Source organism: Dipodomys spectabilis, unplaced genomic scaffold (assembly GCF_019054845.1).
Source record: "Dipodomys spectabilis isolate Male_0828 unplaced genomic scaffold, ASM1905484v1 ptg000234l, whole genome shotgun sequence".
Taxonomy (NCBI): domain Eukaryota; kingdom Metazoa; phylum Chordata; class Mammalia; order Rodentia; family Heteromyidae; genus Dipodomys; species Dipodomys spectabilis.
The window spans coordinates 1,312,144-1,332,772 of record NW_024870911.1 but is presented as its reverse complement, the minus strand read 5'-3'; the positions used below and the strand labels follow the sequence as shown (position 1 = coordinate 1,332,772).

At 34.7% G+C, this 20,629-nt stretch overlaps 1 protein-coding gene across 3 annotated transcripts in view; it reads right to left on the bottom strand.

Annotated features, from left to right (window-relative positions):
- Nucleotides 1-20,629, bottom strand: part of Ppp1r12a (protein phosphatase 1 regulatory subunit 12A) — a 108,790-nt gene that overhangs the window by 55,470 nt on the left and 32,691 nt on the right. For all 3 annotated transcript variants that reach the window (XM_042699169.1, XM_042699171.1, XM_042699170.1), the window contains exon 2: nucleotides 3,028-3,158. In XM_042699169.1, coding sequence (XP_042555103.1) covers nucleotides 3,028-3,158 — 131 coding nt within the window. The remainder of the gene's footprint in view (nucleotides 1-3,027; nucleotides 3,159-20,629) is intronic.

Genomic DNA, 20,629 nt, shown 5'->3' with positions numbered 1-20,629 from the left:
GAGTCTGAAGCAGGAAAGTAAGAGAAGTGAAAAAAGAAACTATGTACACTTCAAGACAATATACAATTATTCTGCTAGGCAAAATCCAGATCAAACAACTATGGGTACCTTTATTTTATCTATGTGTTAGAAATCATCAAAAGGATACATATAGTGTATCTCCTCAGAATAGCTGTAGTGCTTAAAATAGAAAGAGCTATATGAAGCGCAGTTTTAAGGAAGCATAAGGTCAAAGCCAAACCAACAATGCAAGTTTATATTAACAGGAAGGATGCGAAGAGAAACTAATTAGAGCAAAGCTCTAAAAATTCTACCAAGAAGCAGAACCTGAGGGTTATGGGTATGGCTCAATACATCAGGCACAGCTTAGTGGTCCAGCTCATTATTTGCAAATTGGTAAATACTGTTTTAGCACAAAATCAAGTATCATTGTGGCCACTTTGTGGACAGGAAAATAGAAGTTTCTGGTATCAGAGATACTACTCATGAACCAGATGCTTTGTATTTAGCAATTGCTGGTGATTGTTTTGCCCAAATTGTGCTGTCTAATTTTGAAGCATAGTTAAGCCTGATTCTATAATTTACTCTAATTTAAGGGCTGCATATAATAAACCTCTCCTTGGTTTCCAATAGCTTGAGATGCTGCCAACCTTCCAGTTCCTGTCACTTCTCAGTGTGCACATCCAAAACACAATTCTACTGCAGCAAAAGGGAAGCAAGCAATGACAAGACTGAGAGTTCATTTTGGTGTGTTAGACTTACATGAGGCTAAATCAATTCCCTTTATACTGTATTAATCTGAACAATCTATTGGCAGTTATTATTTTTCTTGTTAATAGTGTTTTTACTCTGAGCTTTAGTATATTCTAATATTATGTCAATATCTATGAACAAATTTTCATTTGAGTGCAAGTGAGATGAATTATTCAATGACATAAAATCTGCATTAACAGAATAATCCAAACAAAGAGTTCTGACCTAAGACCTTTGAATGTTTTCCCAAAAGTATCAATTCTTTTCTTTCAACACTTGAAACACTGGATCTCTAAGATTTGCAATAAATGAATCTGCTGTCATTAAACTGTTTCTCCATAATTGCTTTCAAGACAGTTTTCCCTTGTCTTTAATTTTTAGAACTTTACACAAGATATGCCTTTTTTGTTTTATCCTATTTGGGATTTACTAAACTGCTTTAATTTTGAGGTGTACTTCTGGCAAATTTGGAATGGCTATTTTCTAAATTCCTGTATTACTTTAATGCTCAACTCCTATTATTTAGCTAATACCTATTATTTAGCTTCTGTGGCTCCAAACGTACAATACATGGCTATAGGAGGTTAAAAGAAAAGGGAAGAGACTACACCAGTGTCCTTCTTTAGGTCTTGAGATTTCCAGCTGCTCTAACTTCTCTCTAGCTCCATTTCCAACATCTTAAAATCATAATTCCATAATTACTCTAAAATTAATTATACCAATAACAAAATTGAAGCTAACACTTGTGAAAGAAGTCTATTAAATTGGGCAAGGCTCTGGGTGTGGCTCAAATGGTAGAGTACCTGACTAACAAGAGTACTTAAACTCTAGTTCTCAAACCAAGACAGATATAAGAGGTCAGACTGCAAATCTAGCTTGCCATTTGTAAAAGTAAAAACCAAAACAAGAAGAAGTAAATTCTTTTCTTAAAGAAAACATTCAAGGTTCAGTTATTAGATTTTTCTACTTTTTTCTCTATTCTTGCCCACAGCAGTGAGTGAATCTAAATGTCTGTTGCCGCACACTAACTTTTTTTTGGTGTTACAGGAGTTTGAATTCAGGACCTCTTGTAATCTACCACTTGAGCAATCCTTACATCCCTTTTTGCTTTAAGTTATTTTTCTGGATAGAGCCTTTGTCTTTTTCAGGGCCAGCCTCAGTCAGTCATTATTCTCCCATTGTCTTCAGTGTTGCTAGGATTATATATATTATATACATATTATATTATATATATTATACAATACACATGTATCACATATAATAGTTTCATGCAACATCTCTCTCCATATTCTAATGCTTTCTCTCTATAAAACTATAGTTCCTAAGAAGCTTATTCATGAATTTATTCAATTGTGGTCAAGACTAGTTTGCTTGCTTAACCAAAAGGCTGATTCAAATAGGGAATCATTAGCTGGACACTATCTGGGCACTCACACCTGTAATCCTAGCTACTCAAGGAGGCTGAGATCTCAGGATCACAGTTTAAAGTCAGTCTGAGCAGAAGAATCCCCATGAGACTCTTACCTCCAATTAACCACTCCAAAACCAGAAGTGGCACTGTGGCTCAGAGTGGGAGAACACTACCTTTGAACACAAAAGCTCAGTGACAGTGTACAAGCCCTTGACTTCAAGCCCCATAACTGACCCCAAAAAATGAAGAAAATATTGGGAATCATAAAACATAATACATATATGTAAACACATTTACTTCAACATAAAAGACATTAATTTACCCATTCTTTAGTGAAGAACAGACTCTTTCCTTGGATCATGTCTCCAAATGTCTAGAAATACATGCTGCTTTTCTTATGCAAACAGAATCATAGTTCTTTATCTAAGACTGAAATGTCTAAAGGGAAGCATATATAATACTGGATTTTTTTTTTCCTTCTAGTCTTTCAGTTGTCTCATCCACATATAATTAAATACCAATTAAACTTTTAGTAATCCTTGCCTTTGGATCTTTCCAAAGTATTCAACTTATTATAGCACAAGGAAAAAAAAATTCATTTGTTTGGAAATATCCAACTGTATTTTGTAATGCTGACAAGCATTAAAAAGGCTGAGAATACATACAACTAACATTTGGAAAGCTCACAATCCAACTCAACTGGTAAAAACAGAAGGGAACTTAGCAACACAGTACAGTCAATGTATTTTAACAAAGAACATACAAGTTAATACAGTGAATGTCATTTTTAATATTATGGATGAGAAAACAGAGGCACTGACAAGCTGGCAATAGAATAAAACTAAAATACAGAACTGGCTTACTCTGCAATATCGAGATATCCACAGGAAGCAGCTGCATGTAGCGGTATCCAGCCTTCATTATCAGGCTGATTAATATTTGCTCCATTTTCTACCAAAAACTTGACCATGTCAACATTGTCATCAATGCAAGCCTAAAAACAAAACATGAAGCATAACTGTAAAATATTTGTATCAACAGTCCAAATAATAAAATTCTTACTTAATAGATTTTATAATATATACAATTTCTGTAAATCTTCAGCTATTATGTTGTAAGACCAAAGTCTTTTCTTTGATACATATACAACAGTACTACTACATGACTACTTTTTATGGCAACACAATTACAAAAACAAAAATACATTAAAATGAAAATAATCAAAATATTATAATTATATGCCAACAATAGCAATAATTCATAATATGTAGTTGAGTATGGGTGCAAGATCCTTTCAGAGAGGAAATAAAGCTATTTCAAAATAACACTAAGATGTTATTTTCACCTTTTTCTTCGCAAAACCAACAGTGATAAAATTGCATGTGTCAATCAAGGCAGAAGCAACAAACAAAAGCAATCACTTCAATAAAGTCACTGTATTGACCAATATGCACTCACAGTATACTATTTCCCTCTTCCCTCTGCTAGTCCTGGTATGTGCACTCAGGAGCCTCTCACTTGCTCAGCTTGCTAGTTCACAGCTGGGACTATCCCTATATTATTCTTGAACGAGGACTCTAGCCCTGTATTATGCTGATTAGCTAGATGAAATCTCTCCGACTTTTCTGCTACACTGGTTTTAAAGTATTATCTTCCCAGTCTTAGCCTTCTTGAGTAGCCAGAATCTTGACTCTTAAATACATGCCTTTTTAATAAAATTATGTAATAAGATAAAAATACACATTAGAGCACTTATCCAGAAAACGAAAGTTGTCTTTAGAAAAGATTCTGTGCAACTGAATTGGAAATTATACTAGCCAGTTTTCCACTAAATTAATTTTACTTCAATGAGAAACTAGAGTATAACTTTTGACTCCTGACTGAAATTTTCTTGAAAATGAGAAAAATGAATGTCACTTTAAGAAAAGCAACTAACACCAATACATACAATATGCAATTCACAGTGCATGTTACCAACTGAGAAATCAAGCTTTCTAGACTAAATTAGCCATTTTGACTTAAAAAATGTTCTAGGTACTATAGAAAAATTGTTATTTTAAGTCAGTAAATATGTTAATTGCTCAGTTATAACCTGTAAGACTACATATTATTAGTATATACAACCTTTAGAAATTACAGCTCATTTCAATTTTCAATACTTGAAAGTACAACATTTTATAAACAATAGTCTTACAGTAAGGAATTAAAAAAAATATTTGCTTTGTGCTAAGCAGTATGATAGATTCTATTCTTTGACAAGGTATTTCAGGGCTTTTGTTCTTGCTATCCTATTAAGAATGCCTGTCCAGCCTCTTCAGTAAATGCTGTTGGCAAAATTGGTTAATCACCTGTAGAAAACTAAAGCTAGATCCTTATATATCACCCTGCACCAGAATCAACTCCAAATGGATCAAAGACCTCAGAGTCAAAGAAGACACCCTGAAAACATTACAGGACAAAATAGGAGAAACCCTAGGTCTCCTTGGAACAGGCTGAAATTTTTTTAACAGAGACCCAGAAACACAACAAATCAAAGAAAGGTTGGACAAATGGGATTGCATGAAACTGCAGAGCTTCTGCATGGCCAAGGACATAGCTAGCAAGATCAATAGAAAGCCCACAGATTGGGAGAAGATCTTCACTAGCTATACAACGGTTAGGGGTCTTGTAAGGTCTGAACAGGGACACCTCCCTCCCTCTTGGCTAAGTTTCTGCCCAGTATCTGTTAACTAGGTAACTGGCAGACCTGGAAATAGTCATCTTTCCCTCCTGCTAGGTGACATCCTGGGCCACCCCTCAGGTCATGTGCCTCCCATCTGACCTCAGGAGGGTCCTAGACCCTGAGATCACATCCAGATCCAGTGTGGCCACACCTCCTCCTGTCCCTGGTCTAGATAAGTCCTGGCCCAAGAGGGGTTGCCCAATTTCCCACCTCCTTTCCTTTACAGTCATGCTTCTCCACCATGCATGGTTGCCTGCAGCAGTTTGGTAAATAAACTTCTTTTCCTGCCTGAATAGAGCGTGATGTTCTCCTCATTGGCTACCTAATGAAACCTCCTTATTTAATATACCTTACAGGTCTCATATCTAAAATATATTTGGAACTCAAAAAATTAAATCCCCAACAAGAAATCCTCAAAGAAACAACTGCCCCATAAATAAGTAGGCTAAAGATTTAAAGAGAGTCTTCTCTGAAGAGGAAATAAGAATGGCCAGCAGACACATAAAGAAATGCTCAACTTCTCTAGCCATAAAAAATGCAAATCAAAACAACATTGAGATTTCACCTCACCCCAGTGAGAATGGCTATAATCAAGAACTCTAATAATAACAGATGCTGGAGGGGATGTGGCCAGAAGGGAACTCTACTGCATTGTTGGTGGGAGTGTAAACTTGTTCAACCACTTTGGAAAGCAGTATGGAGGTTCCTCAAAAGACTCCACATAGAGCTCCCTATGACCCAGCAATGCCACTTTTGGGCATTTACCAAATGATCACAAACAAGACCACACTAAAGCTACCAGCACAACTATGTTTATCTGAGCATTATTTACCATAGCTAAGATAGGGAACCAACCCAGATGCCCCTCAGTAGATGAATGGATCAAGAAAGTTGTGTGTGTGTGTGTGTGTGTGTAAAATGGAATTCTATGCCTCCATCAGAAAGAATGACATCGCCTCATTTGTTAGGAAAAGAAAGACTTGGAAAAAATTGTATTAAGTGAAGTAAGCCAGGCCCAAAGAAACATAGGTTCCATAGTTACCCTTATTTGCAATAACTAGTATATGTCTGGGAAATAGAAAAGGTCAAAAGCTATGTACATATGACCAGATAAAATGAAGTGTGTCAGGCCTGGTGGCTCACACCTCAAATTCTAGCTACTCAGGAGGCTGAGATCTGAGGATAGCGGTTCAAAGCCAGCCCGGGCAGGAAACTCCATGAGACTCTTATCTCCAATAAACCACTAGAAAACTGGAAGTGGTGCTGTGGTTCAAGCAGTAGAACACCATCCTTGCGCTGAAGAGCGCAGGGACAGCATCCAAGCCCAGAGTTCAAGCCCCACGACTGACCAAAAAAGAGAGAAAAAAAAAAAAAGAAGTTAAGTGAAATGAACCCCAAGATAGACACACAGGTGGTTTTTTCTTTCTTGTTATTGTTTCTAACGTATTTATAAGGTACCATGTGATTTTTTTGTTGTTGTTGTTGCTTTGTATGTTTCTCCTCCATGGTATAACCCCAGTTTTCACTATATTTGATGTCAGTATAATTTGGGGAGAGGAAAGGAAAAAGCAAAATGCTTACATAGGGATACAGGTTGACCAACTGTAACGAGATGTACAAGACTATATTGAAAAACGAACTTTACAATTTAGGCAGGGGAGGGGGTGTGGGGTGTGACTGGAGAGTATAGTTGTGGAGGTGGGAGAGAAGGGATGGTAGGGGAAAAACAAAGGAGGAGGCAACAATTCTTGATAAGAAATGTACTCATTATCTTGCTCATGTAACTGTTAACGCCTCTGTACAGTATTTTCACAATAAAAATCATTAAAAAAAAAAAAAGATAATGCCTGTCTATCCATTTGCCCAAATATTTCTTGTACTGGCAGTTGAACTAAAGGACCTCACACTTGCTAGGCAGGTGCTCTACCATTTGAGCCCTTCCACCTTTTAAAGTAATTGTTATTACTCTATCACATTAAAAACACCAGTATCTGGAAGTGGTACTGTGGCTCAGAATGGTAAGAGCAGTAGCCTTGAGCAAAAGAGTTCAGGGACAGCTGGTCAGGCCCTGAGTTAAGACCCCATAACTGACAGAACAAAAGCATCCATTAGTATTTTTATTTATCTATTTTATCTTTATCTATTTATTCATCTATCTCACCCAGTGCCTGAGATATAAAACATGTATAACAGGACCTGACATGGAGAAAATTACTTATAAATAAATATTTAAAAATTTTAACCACTTTCAGTTTAGGTACTTTTACCCATTTTCACCAAATTAAGCAGATATAAATGTTCCCCCTCCCACCATCCTTCAAGATCTACTATAAATATTATCTTATCCAATTAGTAATATTAGTAATATCAACATTTGGATCTCACAAGTAAGCCGATACTTAACATTATACTATGGCTATTTACATATGAATCCTAACGTTTTAATTTAAAAATCTGTTCTTTAAGGCTGAGGATGTAATCCAGTGGTAAAGTATTTGTCTAGCAAGCACAGGGCCCTGGATTTGATCCTCAATAGCTAGGTGAATGGGGAAACTCCAAACAAAAGACAAACTCCACAATGGAACTATTTACTTTTACTAATTTACTATTTACTAATGCATTTTTAGGAATACAACTGGATCATACATATCCAATGAAATAAGAGTGTAATTTCAGATGTATTCTCTTGGGAGGATTGCTAGATTTGGTACTATTCATTATTGTTATAGAATAGAATTTAATCAGATAAAATTCCTATATATGACCCTTACCTAAGAATCTATGAGAAATGCAAAGCATTTGTTTTATGGGAGTTAAAAAGGTGGGTTGAAATCTACTCAAAGAGCCTTACAGCTTCCCAACTGATATACACTATCAGGGTTTGTCTAAAAGGGCAAGTTGCTTTTTATCCAATTTGGGCAAAAACAGGTCAAAAAAGCTAATCATCTAGCTGGTGCTAGTGGCTCACAAATGTAATACTAGCTAGTCAAGAGGCTGAGATTGAAGGATCACGGTTCAAAACCAGCCCAGGCAGCAATGACTCTTATCTCCAATAAAATAAAGTGGTGCTGTGGCTCAAGAGGCAGAGCGCTAGCCTTGAGCTGAAGAGCTCAGTCAGGAACAGCGCCAAGGCCCAGAGTTCAAGCCCCATGACTGACAGGAAACAACAACAACAAAAAACAAGCGAATAAGCTTGTTTCTTATCTATGTAAATATATAACCTACACATACTAGGGCTGAAGACTATCCTTTTCTAATGTTTTAAAAGTGATTCTAATACAACTAATGAGTACACATTGATTTACATTCTCTTAGTTCAGTGTCAAAAGATCCTTGCTTTTAAAAATCAAGCTTATTAAGAATCCAGGAAGAAACTGGCAGTGATGGTACATGATCATAATCGTAGATACTTGGGAAAGAAAGGTCAGGAAAAACCTGGTTCCAGGCTAAGATAAACAAAAAGTTAGCAAGAAATATGCCAATATGGTTGGTAGTGGGGCATGAACTCAGGGCCAGGGTGCCATCTCTGAGTTCTTTTGCTCAAGGCTAGCATGTTCTACCATTTTGAGCCTCAGTTCTACTTCTGGCTTTCTGGTGGTTAATTGGGGGTAAGAGTCTCAGCTCACTTTTCTGCCTTGGCTGGCTTTGAACCACAATCCTCAGATCTCAGGCTCCTGAATAGGCAGGATACAGGTGTGAGCCACCAGTACCTGGCTAATTATGCACTTCTGCAATCCCAACTACACAGAAGTCCTAGTCCTGGACAGCAAGATTGTAATCCTAAATATAGTATTCAAATTATACAAAACCCCTACTTGAAAAAAGCACTAAAAGCAAAATAGGGCTACGGATGTGGCTGAAGTGGTACAGCAGGGTCTGAGTTCAAACTCCACTACTCAGTACACCTTGGCAAAAGAAAAAAAATCCATGTAGTTACTGAGAATAAAGACGAGTATGTCATTTAAAAAGTACAGATAGAAAACTGTTTTCATAAACCTATCCTTTTAAAACAGGCATAAAACTTGTGCTTTAACACAGACAGAAAAATATTTTTAAAGAAATGTAAGTTGAAAGAAAAAAAATTAGGTCAATATAGCATACATCTGTAATCCCAGCAATTGGAAAGGAGAGATGGTCTCAACATTAGAAAACAAAATAAAAACAGAAACTTACCAGTTTTTAACCATTAAAGCTTCTGTTTTACATTCAGAAAAATAAACTTTCTTCAGGGATGAAAAGTCATCAACAACAACAAATGAGGGCAAAAATAAGAGCATCATTGTTAGGAAATGGAAAGACTTGGAAAAAATTATATTAAGTGAAGTAAGCCAGGCCCAAAGAAACATAGGTCCCATGGTTTCCCTTATTAACAATAACTAGTATATGTCTGAGTCAGGCAGAAAAGGTCAGATAAGTTGATGTTAGGGAAATGAGCCCTAAGATATGTATTCTAATGTTTGTTTTCTTTCATGCAATTGTTTCTAACACATTTATAAGATTATTTCTTTGTTGTTTTGTATGTCCCTCCCCCCACTTTATAACCCCTGCTTTCACTGTATTTGATGTTGGTATAATTTGTGGAGGGGAAGGGAAAAAACAAATCGTTTAAATAGGGATGCAGGTGGACCCATTGCAACAATGAGATGTACAGTCATTATGTTGAAAAAACAAACTTTACAACTTTGGTGGTGGGGGGGGGGGAGACGACTGGGTGGGGAGCCGTGGGGAGGATGGGAAGGGCAAACAACGGAGGAGGCTACAATGCTTGATAAGAAATGTACTTATTATCTTGTCCGTGTAACTCTACCTCCTCTGTACAGTATTTTCACAATAACCCCCCCCCCCAAAAAAAAAAGAAATAAGAGCATCATTGAAGGATCAAATACAAAAGAGCCGAAGGACTATTTCAATCTAAGAAAAAGTAGCTTGGGGCTTACTAATAAGATATAATGAATAGTAGGGTGCTATTGGCCAGATCCTGAATTCAAGTTCCAGAACACACACACACACACACACACACACACACACACACACACACACACACACACACACACACGCAAAGTTTTCAATCTAAGAAAAAGTAGCTTGGGGCTTACTAATAAGATATAATGAATAGTAGGGTGCTATTGGCCAGATCCTGAATTCAAGTTCCAGAACACACACACACACACACACACACACACACACACACACACACACACACACACACACACACACACACACACGCAAAGTTGTTTACCATCTATTTACTTGACTCCTGGCATACCAGACATAAAAAAGGCAGTAATTGTGCCATAATCCCAGTACAATCCCTGAACAATGTTTAGCATATGGTAGGTACACAGTAAATGGATGTAGGGGAAAACAAAAATTCAGAGCCTGAAGAAATCAAATAGCAGGAAAATGACAGACCCAGGATTCTAACACAAAATGCCTGATTCCAAAAAAAAGCTCTTTTCACACTTAGCCTTCTGAATTCCTACATATGCTCCTAGTACATCAACATAGTTTTCATGTATTAACAGGCTATTCACAAGAGAATATAATACATCCTACCCACTTAGTAGGTATTTGTTGTACAAGTAGAACTAATTTTGTTTTACCTACCACAAAAGCCAAAGGAAAAAAAAAGCTTTAAATAACATTTCCCTAAGAAAGAAAATCACAAAGTTTCTATCAACAATGCACTATATACATAAAACAAAAACATTAAGAAAGAATTATAACTTTTGCCTCCAGGTTATTTTAGCTTACTACAAGTTTTGTGGCTATGGACAAGTAATATAAATAATTTTGGGCTTTTATGTCTTTATTTGTATTTCAAGTTGAGGGAAGTTAGAAATTCAAATATTACCAAAATTGTCTATTTTATTGATGTTCCTTTGTAACAAGTTATAAGCACCTTGAAAGCATGGCTGGAAAGTTCTCAGAACATACCTTACACATCAGATAATAAATACAAATATCAACTTTAAGTGTATATTGCTTAAGAAAAAAACCTCTTGTTTTTCATGAGGTAGTGATTAAAGGAGGAAAGATTAAAGAGATTTAAGAACCAAAGTTATATATTGCAACAAAGAAAAGAAAAAAACCACAAAACTCTATTGCATTGTCTAGTTTATTAAATGGTATTTGAGTGACTTAATGATTCATAGTAACTTAAAAATATTAGAGCTATTTATAAGCACAATACTCCATTTTCCTTAAGAGACTGAGTAAATCTACTCTTTTTTTTTCCTCAATGCTTTAAATTCCCACATGCTTTGAAACAGTATCTTAATGTGTTACGTGGATATGATTATATAAATCATGGGTTCTTTACAAAAGGATATAATATGATCCATCAGCATTAGGCTCAATTTGTCATTAGTGGAGAGTAAAAGTATTTCAGAATTTCAAAGATGTTTGAAAACAATTTTTGAGCAGAGAATATGATCAAATAAGTATCATAAAGAGGGAAGACTCAAACTAATCAACAGCAGAAATCATTCAAGGAAAGAATATGGAGAATTAGAAAAAACAGTTAAAAAAACAAAAAGGAAGGTGACTAGTTAAGATACAGTAAATTAATATTAAACTGCTATCTATATATTCTTCTTAGAAAACAGATATATGGCATTTCATCCAATCAACAGAGAGCTACAAATAGAATTTTAATTTCTCTAATTTTTTAACAGCTTGATCCTCTTGTGCAAATAAAGAATTTGAAGATGAACAATTACACTGTATAAAAACAGTACTTATAGGAAAAAAAATAAAAAATCTGTGGCACATTTATCTTTGAAAAGACCTTTTGCAAATGTTACCTCTAGAAAAACAAACTTTACTTCTCTCATGGATCATGTCTGTCTCTTTCAGAGGACTATATAAGGCAGCTAAATTTTCACAAATACTCCAAGTTGCAATTCCATTGCTGAAGCGGATAAAAATAAGTAGAGTTCCCCTGACTGTGTTGCACATTTTCCCACTGAAAGCATCCTAGCTTCCCTAAAATCACTGTAATGATAATAGCTAATCCATTATTCCACAGTAATCAAAGAAAAATTTATTAAAGATACACCAGTAATTTTCATTTATTAACTGGACCCCTTTTTCTCTTTTTTAAACAATTTAACACTACCAAGATTTGAATTTCCACTAACAGTGTAAGGAAGCAAAAAATATATAATAAAATTTATAATGGTAATAACTGAAAGGGCAACCCTACTCAGGTATCATATTTCAAAGTAAAAGTACAGAAAACAAATACATAAAGAGATAATTAAAGTGAAAGGAATTTAAGTATAATTATTAAGATGTGCATTGGTTATTTTGAGAACTCAGGAATTCCAAATTCCTAAAGGAAACTCTATTCCTGACTTCAGTAAAAACAAGTGAAAGCCACTTCCCAGTATGGAAAGACACCAAGTAGATCCCAGTATGGAAAGACACCAAGTAGATATGGTAGAGATAAATAAAGGCAAGTTCCAAAATAAAATCTTACTTGCCATGAGTAATCTTTTGACACTAAATAATACTTTTATTAAACAGATTAATTTTAAAGATTCTCCCTCTGAAGAAGGTAAGTAAATGCTTTACTTTAGGAAAAAAAAAGTCCCAGCATATTGGAATTAGCTATTTTATAACAAGTGAAATGTTGATGATTATAAATATTTGTAGGTTTATAACTCAATGTAGCATTAAAAAACCAGCAAAAGAAAGTTAAAAACATTCAATCTGCTTCTTTTGTTCATAAATGTAATATTTTAAAAATATTTTAAAATAAATACAGAAAGTACTGTCACAAATTTTTATTATAAATGAATCTCAAATTTGTGGCATAAATCATTCAAGCTGTTCTCCTGAACATTTATATACCACATGCAAGCAACTGGCAAGGCTTTCCCATAAAAATATTGTTGCTCAGATAATCAAAAGCTAGCACATGCAGCACATTAAGGGACCCATGACTTGCTGACTTAAAAATATCTGACTAAATTTGGTCAGTTTATTGAGCCATATAAGGAAAGAAACAGAACAAATCAAAGATACTTCTAAATTCTAACCAGACACGATTTACCTTATTTTTAAAAAAATTTTTAATGAATGCATATCCAGAGCAATTAACAATAATAAACAGCTATGTGATGAAAATTCAACCTTTAATTCTAAGTATGGGTAACAATGTTAATGAGCTGTAAACTTATTCATGAAACAAGTTCAAATACATAAAAGTGTTGCTTTTATTATTCCACATGGTCTGTAAGAAAACAATTGAGAAGTCTGATAACAAAGTGTTGGATAAAGGTGCTACACAAATGCACAGAGCAGGGAAGAGTCCATACCTTGAAGACAGATTTGAGATTGAACTATATAACTTGAAAAATCATTAAAATTTCATTCTTAAAACATCCAAATAAATGTATTTGTCAACTGTGCAACAACTAAAATCACAACCACAAAATTAAAAGGATTCAAAACAAGTGCTATTACAAAGTTCACTTTGGAGTGAGATTGCCTAGGACTTATTGGTCAGGTGTTCATGTTATGAGCCAGTTTCCTTTGAAAAATGAAGAAAATAATACTTACCAATTCAAATGAACCCTTTGAAGCATATGAATTAATATACACAGCAATAGATTAAATGTTCCACCTACCAATTGGTATCTAAGAGAATAATTAACTTTTAGAAGATACACGAAGAAAATTCTTCAAACAAGCTTACAAATTCATTAACACAAATTATCTATGATGCAAAAGAGTAAAGCAACTGAAAAGACGTAGTTGTATGCAAATGTAATTACAGATTCTAGGAAAAAGTATATTATAGTCAATAGTTGAAATGGTGCCTGACCGTTAGTATTGACAGGCAAAAGACAAATTAATTTGAATATAAGCATTCTATTAATGGATTTCTACTTCACAGAAACAATTCTTTATCATTCTTAAGAGAATAAAAGCTCAATTTATAGGTAAAGAAATACGAAGATAAACTAGAGACAGTGTGTATTCAGAAAAATTGAAATGGATCCTGGCCAGGCAATGAGTTTGTTCCATCTTAAAGAAAACTGAAAAAAAAAAAAAAAAAGAAAGAAAACTGATGCTGCACATTTGAAAGAAGGAATTATAGATGCGATTTATACAAGAAAGACTATGAAGAATTCCAAGAAGTATTCCTATTTTAAGCAATGAACAATTTGGTATTGCATTAAAAGACTGAAAAGTAAATAAGCATGTTTAACTTTGAAAGAATACTATACTTAGTTATCAAGAAAAGTTCAACAACTTTCCTCTTCCTAACTAGATGTAAAAATAAAAACATACCCTTTAAAACTGTCATACATTTAAATGACATGATTAGAATTACAAACCCAAACACAGACTAAACAAATTGACTAAGAAATAGAAATTCCTCATTTAGACAAGGAAAAGTTCATGCTTATGTCTACTAAAGAAATTATAGGAACTATTTCTGATAAAGAGAAGGCAGATATAGGTTTGAAAACACAAAATACATTTGTCTGGCAGAGATGACATAAAATTGAACCACAGATGGTAGATAGAGTATAAAAAATTCTGACAAAAACATTTGAGATTAAAAAATATATTAGTTTGTATGGGAAAGTTACTTAAGTCCTACTCAAAAACAAGCATTACATGGTTAAATAAAAAACATAAAAAAACGGAAGCTATAAACATTTTTACACAGTTCTGTCATTTCTTTTATTGATAAAGACCAATAAAATAGTAAGTACTAAGTGGGACTTGAGATTTTTAGAAGCAAACACTTTTATTTATGGGCTTAGAAAAAGTAATGCTTTTTTTTTCTTCAGAGTTTAAGATGCTTAGAAATATAAACTAAATTGGCCTTCAGCATCATTTTGTAATATTTTTTGTTGATAAACTATCATATACAGCACAAGAAGCTATGTACTTTGGAAGATATAAATACTAGCACTAGAGGGTATTTTCTCCTTGTTTCCTTTATACCAATGCCTGGCATATACCAAGTACCTAATAAATACACGTGGACTGAAATAAAAATATGCTAACTCCTTTTTTTTTTTCTTAGTCTTGGGGCTTTTGTCCATCGTGGGGCTTGAACTCTGGGCCTGGGCACTGTCCCTCAGCTCTTCAGCTCAAGGCGAGTGCTCTACTACTTGAGCCACAGAGATAAGACTCTCACGGACTTTCCTGCTCGGACTGGCTTTGAACCATGATCCTAAGATCTCAGCCTCCTGAGTAGTTAGGATTACAGGTGTGAGCTACCGGCACCCAGCAAATGCTAACTTCCTAATAAGCAGGCATTTATGACCTAGTGTGCAAATTTGTACATAAAATTGTGTTACTTTATCTGAGATATGCTCGCTTGTATTTCCAGTCTTACTCCTAACTAGATTACAATTCCATAAAAAGAACTGCTTTACAACGTTATTTCAATGAACAGTTTTTAGTGGACTAAATCAATCATGTAGTCCTGTCTTCAGTATGGACAACCTTGAATTAGGAGAAAAAATATGCACAAAAAGTAGAAAATTTTACTATGCAATTTATGTAAAATAAGGAAGAATGAATATATGATTAGAGATGAGTTAAAGTTTATTGGAAAAATTGTATGTCAAGTGTTATTACTGTCTGAGCTTAAGGGACAGGAAAGCCACTGTAGCAGTTTCCTTCTTAACTCTCATTTTCAACAGTTATGACTACAAACTCAGCTAGAATGGCTAATAAATGGATACAGTAATAAAAAACCAATTTTAGTTTCAGAGGAAGAAATAATAATGATACAGTTCTTGCCACTGATATGTCTAATGAAGAGTCTGGAATACACGCTAAATTGTTAATTAAAATATATCTTTTAAACTGCTCTATACTAAAGATAAAAAAATTCACAGCTTTCCAAAACAAAGCAAAAATTCACAATCTTTTGTACTTTTTATTTTTGGTGCCAGCTCTGCCTGGGGTTTGAACTCACTGTCCCTGAGCTTTTTTATGCCCAAGGCTAACTAGCGCTTTACCACTTGGGCCATAGCTCTGGCATTTTGGGGTAGTTAACTGGAGGTAAGAGTCTCATGGGCTTTCTTGCTAGGCTTGCTTTGAACCATGATCCTCAGATCTCAGCTTTCTTAGTAGCTAGGATTATAGGATGAGCTACCAGTTCACACAATTTTAAATAATTTTTTTTCTAGAAAAAATTTTCAGTGTTCAACAAATCAGGTACTCACTAATTCAACAACAGATCTTGATTATTACCATAGCCAGCCAGTGTTGGCTGACAGAACAGTAAAAGACATTGACCAGATATCTGTACTTACACAACCTTTAGTCAAGCAGGCAAAACAAACAAAAATCCCCCAAACCCTCAGAAAACTCACACAGTAACACACAGTAACAAAAAGAAGGTAAATGTTATGGATTTTCAACTGAAGTACTAATTTAGATTTGGGGAAAAGAGGGGAAATAAAAATCTAGCCTGAGAAACTAGTCCATAATAGCTAGAAGAATAAACATCAAGACACAAGTAGATATGTAAAATGTGATCAGAAAAGCCCAAGTCATAGTCCAGAAAGCAATAGTATCTAGGTAATTGTGCAAACAACAAAGGAAAAACAAGAAGCAATAGCCTAAAGAGGTAGGCGATAAGAAAAAGAAATAGAAGTATAGGTCTATGGAAGCAAAGGGGAAATGCAAGGAAAAAGAATATTAAGTTCTTCCTAGCAAAAACACTAGGAAGCCAGATTTCACAGAAGGTTTCTTCCAAATAAACACTAACTGTTCTATATAATTTCTGAATGTTCCAGGCAACAGTTATACTTTACTCCTATTAACTTATTCACATATATTAACTCATTTGATCCTCATAACAACCTAACATTTTAAGTACATTATATCTAGTATTTAACAACTAATAACTGCTAAGATTGGGATTTAAATCCAACTCTCTAGCTTTCACATCTGTGTCCTTAACCAACAAGCTATCCAATTTGATGGCAGCTTCAGTATAAGGTAAATTAATACCCCAAACAACTTGGTCCTATTTGTCAAAAGTTTAAATTCATATACCTTTTGGGATTGAGACTTCTTTCTGGGGAGTTTATCTGGCAGATACACCCACACTTGTGCAGAAAGACATGCACAAAAATATTCACTAAAAACTGACAGGCATGCTGGGCGCCGGTGGCTCATACCTGTAATGCTAGCTACTCAGGAGGCTGAGATCTGAGGATCATAGTTTAAAGCCAGCCCAGGCAGGAAAGTCCGTGAAACTCTTATCTCCAATAAACCACCAGAAAACCGGAAGTGGCGCTGTAGCTCAAGGGGTAGAGTACATGCCTTGAGCTCAAGAGCTGAGGGACAGCGCTCGGGTCCAAAGTTCAAGCTCCACAATCGACAAAAAACTGACAGGCATAACATTGGAAATAAGTTCAAGGTCTTTTAATTTAAAAATCTGGAAGCATTGTACTCATAACCTGACATCAATTATAACCCTTTGTACAACTACTTACTAATGTTCAACAGGAAAAACTAATTTCTGTAAAAGAATAAGTATTACATGTTTTTAATCAATGTGTCAAAAATTAAATTAGACTACTTTATGTATATTTATATACATATTTGGTTATATAATAAAATACGTAAAAAGATATGTTAATTGTAAAAAAGCAATAGATTTATTGTGAGAGGACATTTGTAGGCCAACTTTAGGAAAAATAAGGTAATAGAGAACATCACAGAAAAGCACAGCTTACAAGGAAACATACAAGAGGAAACTACTCTTTTCCTTTTCCCACCAGCCTAAAGATATAAAAGACAACAAAATTCAGATTGTGAACATTCCTTCTCAGTAGTTTACTTCCTCAGGTAAGCTACAGTGACTATCCACACATGAGGAACTCAAGAGACATTAGGAAACTATCCACCCACACAACTGTATTTTTATCTGGTTTGTACCCTTTGTATAATGTGCTAGACTTTTTGATACAATTCTATATTATGTCTAAGTCCTTCTTGCCACTCCTTGAACAAATATCAGACTCTGTACTTTGGTTTAACTCAGTAACTATGAACATACCATACAGGAAGGAAAAAAATGCCATAAATGATGTCATATTTCCAGAGTATGGGAAGTCCAAGATAAAGGCATGGACAGATTGAATATATGGTAAGGGTCTGCTACCTGGAAGCTATGGCACCAATCCTATCACTGGACTTTTAGGTAAGAGGAAAGACACACAAGCATTCAGCCCACAACAGAATGTACACATGCAAATTCTAGGTAGAAAAGAGTGTTACAAAATATAATTTGATTAACCAAAGTCTTTAACGACAAATATTAAATAATAAAGACTCATAATAAATTTTAAAAGAATCTAAATATTGACCAGGCTGGCCTTGAACTGCAGCCTCTAAATCCATCTCTTGCATGTGTGGGACTACAATGTATATGCATAATTAACAAACGTACACCAAAGAATTTTTGAGAAATTCTAAATGATGTTTCCTAATTGAATGATGGTTAGTTATGGAAAGACAATGTTGACTGAAAATTATTCATTTTTAGCATCAAGCATAGTGTGTCTTGTTTGAAGCTGACAAACTGTCTGCTTCCTGCAATTAACTCTGCACACCAGACATAAACATAAACACAAATTCTAAAGCTTTGCTTTAAAAAAAATAGTATATTTTTATATGGAAAGTAAGTTGAACACTGCACTGTGAATTTTAAATTTCAGATACTGATAATGAATAATAGATACTGATAATGAATAATTAGTCTTTGGTCATTTTACACTATTCTTCAACTTTTGGGAGAAAAACTTTGAACAGATTTTATGTATTACTGCATACAAATTAAGAAACTTGTAAAGAATCCTTAATCTACACATTCAATTATTACTATGGTTGGCTCAATATATTACATGAGATTTGCATTTGTGAGAGTTTTCCCACTATCTAAAACAAGTGTGACAGGCAGCGTTTTCTCTGCCAAACAAAAAAGAAACAAAAACCAGTACTGAAAACTCCTCAAAAGCACATTTTTATGTTCTGTTATGGTCTGGATATGGTTTCAATGTGTACTTAAAGCATACATGTGAAGGAGGCTTGGTTTCTAGTGTAGTGATGTGGGAGATATAAAGCCTTTAAGATTCAGCATCTAGATGGAGGTTAGAAATTAAGGTAGTTCTCAAAGAACAGTGGTTAATAAGTTGTTTAAAAAGGCCAAGAGTGGTCTTTCCTCTTGCTCTCTTTGGCTTCTTGTCTAGCCATGTGATCTCTCCCTCTACTTGTACTCCTATTATGATGTCAACGGCCAATAGGCTCTCCTCAGAGCTAAAATGATAGGGCTGCCTGATTGTGAACTTTCAATCTTCAAATGTGAGCTAAATTAATTTTCTTTATAATGCACCCAACTTTAGATATTTTCTTGTAACAATGTAAAACAATAATACAGGCACCATCATAAAAAGAAAATACCAACAGGTTGAAAGAGGAAATAGTTAAGTTCAACTGCCAGAAAAAAAAAATCTGATAAACTTCAAATCCTTTTGATTATCAAAATTAATTATGTAGTTTAGGACTACCTCCTATAACTTTTCTGGAAGACAAAAACTACACGTACTAAGGATTTGCTAAGTACTGGCTGACCTCACAGAATCCTTTATAAGTTAGCCTTTTATGCCTTAGTCCTTTATTTCCCAACTATATTAACAATTCTCTTCTTCCATTTTCTATATTATCACGAATACAGCAGCCCTAATTCATGCTAAACACTATCTACTCATGTGTTATGTCTGATTTTTTTTCTTTTGGTGGGGGTTGGCTGTGAGGCTTGAACTCAGGGCCTGAATACTGTCCCTGAGCTCTGTGTGCTCAAGGCTAGCCCTCTATCACTTGAACCACAGAGCCACTTCCAGTTTTTGAGTGGTTAATTGAAGAGTCTCACTGGGACTTTTCTGCCTGAGCTGGCTTTGAACTGCAATCCTCAGATCTCAGCCAACTGAGTAGCTAGGATTACAGGAGTGAACCACTGGTACCCAGCTTCATGTGCTATTTCTATATTCTCTTTTCTTCTTCTTTGGCTTCCAGAACTATGAGCTATATAAAGAGTAAAACCCTACCTTATTTGCCATTATACTCACAGTGTTATAGTTTGACAGTAATCAAATGCTGAATGAAAGGAACCTAAGAGGTGTTATGTAATTTCATTAGTAGGACTCAGAATTGAGTTGTCAACTCTGTGTCATTTGTTGATCAGCTTATCAAAATTATACTTCCGTATCATAGACTGACTACAGGAGACTGAGTATAAATCAAAAGTTATGAAATCTTTCACAATATTCTTATGTTAAATAGGAGAATAAGTTTCTCTTTTCCTAAATGGAAATGCTAAATTGATACTAAGAGTTTTCTATAAATATAGAACTGCTTTGGGTTAAATGTACAACTGGATGATACTAATGATTACTGGGAAAAAAAATCACATTCATCAGAACAGAAAGAAGGTATTATCCTATCATGTGTTGGTTGTTTATTGATAAAATATCCTAAATTGCTTTTAAGCTTTATTTTTAAAAATCAAATTATATAAGCATCACCATGTACCATCTGTTAAAATAACATTAGCATTCTAGCATAAAAACTGGAGCCACAAAAGGAATTCCTTCCCTTAGGAGAATAGACTACCAACGCACATAAGATTCTTAGCAATTTAGCTACTGTGGTAATAAAAAGCAGCCAAGTAAAGTAAAAGCCAGTTTTTTTTT